The sequence below is a fragment of the Triticum aestivum genome, chromosome 6A, assembly GCF_018294505.1.
Source record: "Triticum aestivum cultivar Chinese Spring chromosome 6A, IWGSC CS RefSeq v2.1, whole genome shotgun sequence".
In the NCBI taxonomy this organism is placed as follows: Eukaryota; Viridiplantae; Streptophyta; class Magnoliopsida; order Poales; family Poaceae; genus Triticum; species Triticum aestivum.
Window position 1 is genome coordinate 31,347,967 of NC_057809.1, and position 8,013 is coordinate 31,355,979.

Sequence of the window (8,013 nt, forward strand, 5' to 3'; positions counted from 1 at the left end):
CGTATTTGATCGTTTGGAGGTATGTAGGTATATATAGGAGGAAGGAGTACGTCGGTGGAGCAACAAGGGGCCCACGAGGGTGGAGGGCGCGCCTGGGGGGGGGGGGTAGGCGGGCCCCCCTACCTCGTGGCTTCCCTGTTGGTTGCTTGACGTAGGGTCCAAGTCTCCTGGATCTTGTTCGTTCCAAAAATCACGTTCCCGAAGGTTTCATTCCGTTTGGACTCCATTTGATATTCCTTTTCTTCGAAACCCTAAAATAGGCAAAAACAACAATTCTGGGTTGGGCCTCCGGTTAATAGGTTAGTCCCAAAAATAATATAAAAATAGATAATAAAGCTCAATAATGTCCAAAGCAGAAGATAATATAACATGGAGCAATCAAAAATTATAGATACGTTGAAGACGTATCAGACGGCGCACTAAGAAGAATTTTAGCAATGGTATCGTAGTTGGCGGGCCAGGAGTAGCTCGGAGGATTGCAGTCCGTGGGCCACCAAGCCATCATCTTGATGTGATAGAGTTCATTTTGCCGCTTTGGATGGCGATGTGCAGCCCGACACCAACTTAAATCTATACTTAATAATAAAGGAGCTATTGCTTCTTGCGCCCAAAGTTACAACATATTACCGACCAATGCCACGTGTAAGTGATAAAAAAACGTTTCACACATAGGAATCCCCCTCCTGGGTCGGGCCATTCAGTAGGCACCTACTATACTGCACTTTGGACGTTGGGAGAATACGAAGCGCGCCGGATTGGGCCGACCCATGTCCGAGCGGCCTGTTTTTTTTCATTTTCCTTTTCCGTTTTCAGACTTTTCTACATTAAATAATTTGGGAATTCAAACAAGTTTCAGATAATAAATAAAAAATAGAATTTTGAAATAAAATATTTAATAAATCATAAAATGTTCTTGGATTCAAAAATTGTTCATGATTTTATAAAAAAATGTTTGCTTATTCAAAAAATGTTCAAACTTTTCAGAACAAATGTTTGGGAAATCAGAAAATGCTGATGATTTTTTAAATAGTTTGTGTATTAAAAAATGTTAATGAAATTAAAAAAATTTCGCTAATTCATAAATTGTTCATGAATGAAAAAATACCTAAAATTGTAAAATTGCTCGTGTCTTGCAAAATAGTTTATTCATTCATGAAATGTTTGCTTATTCCAAAAATCGTTGTGCATTTAAAGAAATTTTCGTAAAATAAAAAAATGTTCATGTATTTCTAAATTGTTTCAGAAATTTCCAAAACAAAGTTATTCCATTCTAGAAATGTTTGCCGATTCAAGAAAATTGTTAAAAAAATGTTCACAGCTGTAAAAATATATTTGCAAATAGTATAAAATGCTCATGAATTTGAAAAATGTTCTTTATTTTAGATTTTTTTGAAATTTTTTAAAACTGTTCATGAATCTGAAAAATGTTTATGATTTCACAGATGTTCATGAGTTTTAAAAAAATTATGATCATTGGAGAATATGAAAAAATATTTTCTCATTGCAAAGTACGGGCGCTTTTCCTAGTCTATACCTAATAATAAAGGGGCTATTGCTTCTTATGGTACCTCCTGAAAATTGACCCCAAAGATGTAAAATATTACTCACCAATGCCACCTATCGTACGTACTGTTACTTCATCATCTCTCTTGAGTTATGTTGAGGTCTCCGCTCGCAAATGAACGGTTCACTAAGTTCCAGCTTGGATTTGGGCTATGAGAGTCTGCTGACGTTCGAACTGGCAACAAAAACCCATTGTTTGCATGTATCATTTGTTTGGCATAATCCCGTCACCAAAAATAAAAGTTCCAACGCACAATGATTGAAGGAAGTATTTGAGAGGCATGATTAGGCAGCACAAGTGTATGTTAATGTGATACTTGAGTAATATGTTTTGTTCTACCCAAAACCCATGGTCATGTTTATGTTTGAAAAGCTCCAAAATGCAAATCCATTCTCTTGAGAGAATAATTTTTCATTTGCTCCGCACCTAGTTAACTAAAGGTTTTAACTTGTGAAAAACCATCTGCGACTATGCAGCGAGCTTAGGTGCAATCATTCAAATGCAATTATTTTTTCTTAATTAAGACTGCAATATTTGTGAGAATCGATATATTATATCTTCATGAGCCGGTAAGCCCCTTGTACTCATTTGTCAAACTCCCTTTCGATCTTTTTATTTCTCAGTTGCTCGACGACAAGCAAGACTTATATAAGAGGGTTTTGATGCGGTCTTCACAGGGTTTTTCGAAATTTCTCACGCCTTTCTAATGCTAATCCTCCGAGAAATGAGAAAAATTGTTTTACTGTTGATGGGCAAAAATAAATATATATGGAAGGAAACAATCAATATCCTGGCAAACGAACATATTTGGAGAACCTTTCTCGTGTGCCGAAAATCTAACAATGCAACCAGAGCGTAAGATGGTGCATGGTACGAGTGATCCTGCTCGTACCGTGCGGCGCCCAAACCGCTCGCCTGGCTTCTCTTTTTTGTGCTCGTTCCTTCACGAGGAAAAAATATACCACCTCTACTTAGTGACCTAAAACATTTTTCTAAAAGTTTACAATGGGAGCAGATATTAGTTTTTGTGTTAGTTTTAAAAAAAATTGGTGAAGTAAAAAAGTTCATGAATTTTAAAAATATCCATAAATTCGAAAATTTCGCATGAATTTAAATTTGGTCCATACGTTTTAAAATGTATGGAAAATTGCCAAAAATTAGAAAAAAGTTCAGAAAATTTGAAAATACAAATTATGAAATGTTTAGAAACATTTATTTATGAAAATAAACCAAAAAAAACTAGACAAACCAATAAACAAACACAGGAAAAATAAACCCGAAAGCCTCAGAAAACCCGTTGAAATAAAAAGAGCTCCATTTTTTAAACCTTTTGAAATAGAATCTTTACATGAGCCAGTCATTTAACGGAACTGTTTTCGAGCTGCCTTTTTTTTAGCTGTTAACGGGTTCGAAGCTGCTTTTTTTCGGGCCCAAAACAGCGGGCAACGCCAACCAGTGAGAAAGCACACCTCCTCCCGCCCACGCCACGTCAGCGATCCGCGCCACCCCTCCTCCCCCACTCCTAGCCATCCATCTCCCATCCGACGGCCCACACCCCGCATCACGCGGATCGCTCCCTTCTCCTCCCAGTTAACCTCGCAGCTATAAATCCCCCACGCCCCCAGCTCCGTCCATCTCATCTCACCACACCGCCGCAGCAACACCCACACTTACAGAGAAGCCAATCTCGCCGGAGAGGGAAGCGTCGAGGATGTCGGGCCGCGGCAAGGGAGGGAAGGGGCTGGGCAAGGGCGGCGCCAAGCGCCACCGGAAGGTGCTCCGGGACAACATCCAGGGCATCACCAAGCCGGCCATCCGTCGTCTCGCTCGCCGTGGCGGCGTGAAGCGCATCTCGGGGCTCATCTACGAGGAGACCCGCGGCGTGCTCAAGATCTTCCTGGAGAACGTCATCCGCGACGCCGTCACCTACACCGAGCACGCCCGCCGCAAGACCGTCACCGCCATGGACGTCGTCTACGCGCTCAAGCGCCAGGGCCGCACCCTCTACGGATTCGGCGGCTAGGCCACGCCGGTCCAGCAGAACCCACCTCGCGCCGCCAGATTCACTAGCTAGCCATGGTTGTTCAGTGTTCATTGTCTTCGGTGTAATGGAACGGCCGCATCTCGCTGCTGTCTGTTGTTCAGTGTACTGTGTTTGGATGTACTAGGATGGAATGGAAATCGCGGCGTTTTACCCCTGAATTCGTCTGCAGTCTCTTGCTCTGTTGTTAAATCTTATCAGTCGTTCCCCATTTCCAAGTATCTGTCGCTGTAATTTTCTGTCCCCAAATCGATGGTGTTGGCTTCAGTGTGCAGCAGAGTCGAACCATCCCTGCATTTCTGCGTGTCAACTGTCAAATGCCCACCAAGTCCATGTGCTTTCTTCATGTAGATTCGAAACTCAGATGAAAATCCCTGAATATCGTGTGCCTTCTCCAGTTCCATGGCTCTTAATACATTATTAACTTGCGTTCTCCCAATTGAGACTAGTTTCAGAAAGGGATGTGCTGCCCATTCCAGATCCGAGTGTCTGACCTCAACATTTGAACTGTGATGGGAAGCTGCTGGTCTCTCTTTTTTGTTGTTGGTTGCTTTCGAAAATAGAAGCTGACCATCTGATGCATCTTTGAACTGTGATTAGGAGGCAGCTGATTTCTGTGGATGAACATAGATCTTTGAGTACTAGTCACATCTTTTTAATCGTGATAAGGAGCAGTTATTTTGTTCAGGTCTGAGCTGAATGCAGTATGAAGTTGGAATACATGAACTGGATTGGAGCTCAAGATGCAAACATTGTATACTGAATGATGAGATTTCAGGTTTCCTGGAATGATCAAACGAGTATGATGATGTATGAACAGCTAGTTAGTATTTACAACTGGAGAACAGTCCGGAGAAATGTTGAGATTGGGCTATTTTTCACGATGGCACAGTGGCAGCACCCTTGTACATTTTGCAACTCCAGTACCTTTAGACATTAACAAAGATGATTCATTGTCATATTGGCAACATATCATCTGGAATTTATATCTCAGAGCCTAATTCGATTAGTTCCAAACCAACCAATTTTCCAAAACTGAACCGTACTGGAGCTTTATCGGTAAAATTGTACTAGTAACTTTTGGTCTGTTTACATAGTGTGGCATAGTACTCTTAAAAGTTATAATGAGTTTAGGAACATGAAAACTATGCACAAGCTATGATATACTCCCTCTCTTCGTCAATATAAGATATTTTTTAGACTAATGAGGTAATATTAAACAGAGTTTCGGCATTTGTATTTTGTGCTTTCACTATCTCAGTATATGTAAGAAGATTACACTTACATCATCAAAATTACACGTGAACAAAATAGGGTCACAGATTGGTTAGCTTGTTATAATCGCACGGAGAGTGCTACTACTGTATGGCTACATTTTGGTCCGTCATGTATTGAGGATCTTCTGCCTCTCGATTGTAACCCTATTATTAGAATAAAACTCTATTCTCCTTGAAAAAAAAGATTACACTTACATTGTCAATGATAATCGGAAGAAGAAAACTAAGAAGGGGTTGTCCAGCCATACAGACGGCGGATCAACTCTCGCCTGACTAGCTACAAAAAATAAATAAATGGGTCCGTGGACCGGCAAATTAGTGAGCTTTATTTTATTTTTACTTTTTTACGTTTGTCAGTTTTGTCAGTTTTAAACACAATATAAACGCAAGTGCGTCAGTTGTTGCAAAAAGAAAGCTCAAGTAGCTGGACATCGAGTTTTTCTTTTCTGAAAAAATAGCTGGACATGGAGTTTTGTCTCCCCGCTGTGAACAGTAATAAGTTAGCCAAAGCGGCGACGTTTCCGAAGACTGCCCGCGTTGCCTCTCACGCTGGTCTCCGCTGTCACTTGTCACCACCGTCTTCTTTGTGAAACTTTTTTTCTCAAATTAAAGGCTTGTTCGGAATTTCACCAGCTTCACGAAATTCCAGGAGCTATGGAGTCAGGAAATAGCTGCTCCGCAGTTTTCAACTGCAACCCCACCAACTCCGGGAGTGGAGGCTTTCCGAACAGGGCCTAAGTCCAAGTCGCGGAGTGAGAAAAGACTTGGAAGCTGCAAGTAAAGAAAAAAGATCATTCCAGTCAACTCATCACTCCCTCGTCAACTCCGATAATCGTACGCGCCTAATCACTGTCACTGTATAAGCTAAGCTTCACATCGGGGCCGTCCATTTGGCTTCCGTCCACGTACGGGCAGTCGGTCTTCAGAGCGTGCCCCGCACGATATGCCAAAAGAAAAACAGTACGTACAGTAATAATTTTACGTATTGGCGACCACATCTTAGTCATTGTTTATACGTGTATAAGTAATGGAATTGCACCGACGAAAACCTCACACTGCTCCGGAACGAGCCGCCCAAATCAAAAAGCAGTAGTAATATCTACAGTCTATGGGCGACGGCCACGGCCCACGCGGCAGCACCAATGCCCCGCCGCCGCTCCCATGCGTCGGCGTTGTAGTGGTCCCCGGGGCGCGCACCGAACAGATGGGGGATCCGTCGAGCTACGCCGTCGCCGGCAAGCTCCTGGTCGCCGCGGCCGGGGCGCTCGCGGGCTTCCTCCTGGCCCTCGTCGCGCTGCACGCGTACAGCAGCGCCCGGCGCCGGCGCGCGCGCGACCGCCTCCGCCTCCGCCACGGCCTGCCGAGCATCTCCGGCGGCGCCGTCCACGGCGGCGTGGCGGTGGCGCCTTCGCCGCAGGGGCTGGACCCCGCGGTGCTCCGCGCACTCCCCGTGGTCGCCGCGGGCGACGGCGCCGGGGACTGCGCGGTGTGCCTCGCGGGGCTCGAGCGCGGGGAGGAGGCACGAGCGCTGCCGCGGTGCGGCCACCGGTTTCACGTCGGGTGCATCGACGCGTGGTTCCGCGGGAACTCCACGTGCCCGCTGTGCCGCGCGGACGTCGAGGCGCCGGACGACGACGCCGAGGCTGAGGTGCGCGTGGACGTGGAGACGGGGGACGCCGCGGTCGACAAGGGCGGTGCGCCGGGGACGAGGAGGCTGTTGAGCGGCACGGATCTTGACAGGACGAGGCGGGCCTTTGCTTCCACCCGATCTGCTTCATTCTGACGTGCATGCTCGAGCCAAACAGTTTTGGGATGTTTATTCCATCGGAACGTCAATATCCATTTGCTGATCATACTCGGCGTGTCTGGTCTCTACGTGTACAATTCTGGCAGATGGATAGTTCATTTCTTGACATCTTGAGTTTGCCTGCCAGGGAAATAACAAGCTGTGCATCTTATTGTTAAAAGAGGGATATGCGCCACTAGTCCATGAACTCTATAATTGATTGCATGTTTTAACCGCTTGTGAACTAACTATTTTACAGGGGTCTATTCGTAAATTAAACAGATTTTTTTTCTCACAAGCCATTATAACAGCGTATGGAGGGAGAAAATTATATGAAAACCCTTGGATGGCCTAGGGATCGAACCACGGCCGTTTGGAGGTGAAAAAATCTGGCTTACCTTACATTCATGGAGAATCAGGAGAAAAAATAAACATGTGTTCTGTTCCATAGGATTCGAACCCACAAGCTTTTGTGTTAGCAATCATCAGAGTCCTGATCACTCTAAGACGCTGTGAGCTGTCTACTATTATGTATAGAATTAACGGATTTTGGACTGTATAAAAGTGAAATATGTACATCATGAGAACAATATAAAACCTCACATTCAACACATAGCTCATACTTCAGATAATGTATATAGAACATGATTTGAGTGGCAAAAGCGTTCAAAGTTCTAAAACATTGCAATGGTCACATAGTTCTAAAACTATCCACCACATAGTTCTTCAGACAAGCTATAAGGTAAGCTGCACAGTAATACACAAATGTTTTCGTGTTTGAGTAGTCAGGAAGTCGACTGCTAATCCATGGTGCACAACATAGGTTTTAATTTTTGTTTCCCTTATTCAGTTTAAATATATAGAATAGGCTGCATTTCAGAACATAAACTGGTTGATATTTGAGTGGTAAGCCAGACCTTTCCAACAGCCAACGACCTGGGTTCATATCATACTTGCAACGCACACACTTCAGACACCGTTAGAAAAGGGCTAATTTGTAAATAGATCATCATAGAAAATGTTTAGTTTGCGAGCGCTTAAAGGACGATGATTTGGCATTCATGTGGCCGGGTTTTCTCTCTCAAATCGATGTTGGCCTTATTTGATCAAATTAACAAGTTTACGGACTAAATCCGATCATTATCGAGTTGTTGGCCTAAAGCGTGCAATCAATTTGAGTTGATGGACTAGTGGCATATTTCACTCTTGTTAAAATATGTTGTCGAATATATATGTGCACGTGTCAAGGTTATATAGACTTGTAACTAGCAAAGAGTTATGTGTTCAAGTGGATCGTGTAACCCACGCCTAATATATAAAGGCACCGTGGGGTAGCTGAATAGAT

General features: G+C 43.8%; 2 protein-coding genes across 2 annotated transcripts; both read left to right on the top strand.

Annotated features, from left to right (window-relative positions):
* Positions 1 to 3,202: 3,202 nt before the first annotated feature.
* LOC123131817 (histone H4) lies at positions 3,203 to 3,766 on the top strand. The gene has a single exon (XM_044551499.1). It carries the CDS (start codon positions 3,276 to 3,278, stop codon positions 3,585 to 3,587), a length of 312 nt encoding a protein of 103 aa, XP_044407434.1. The 5' UTR covers positions 3,203 to 3,275; the 3' UTR covers positions 3,588 to 3,766.
* A 2,177-nt stretch (positions 3,767 to 5,943) lies between these two features.
* On the top strand, positions 5,944 to 6,823 carry LOC123130137 (RING-H2 finger protein ATL64). The gene has a single exon (XM_044550083.1). The coding sequence runs from the start codon at positions 5,991 to 5,993 to the stop codon at positions 6,663 to 6,665; it is 675 nt and encodes a 224-aa protein (XP_044406018.1). The 5' UTR covers positions 5,944 to 5,990; the 3' UTR covers positions 6,666 to 6,823.
* The last annotated feature ends 1,190 nt before the right edge of the window (positions 6,824 to 8,013 follow it).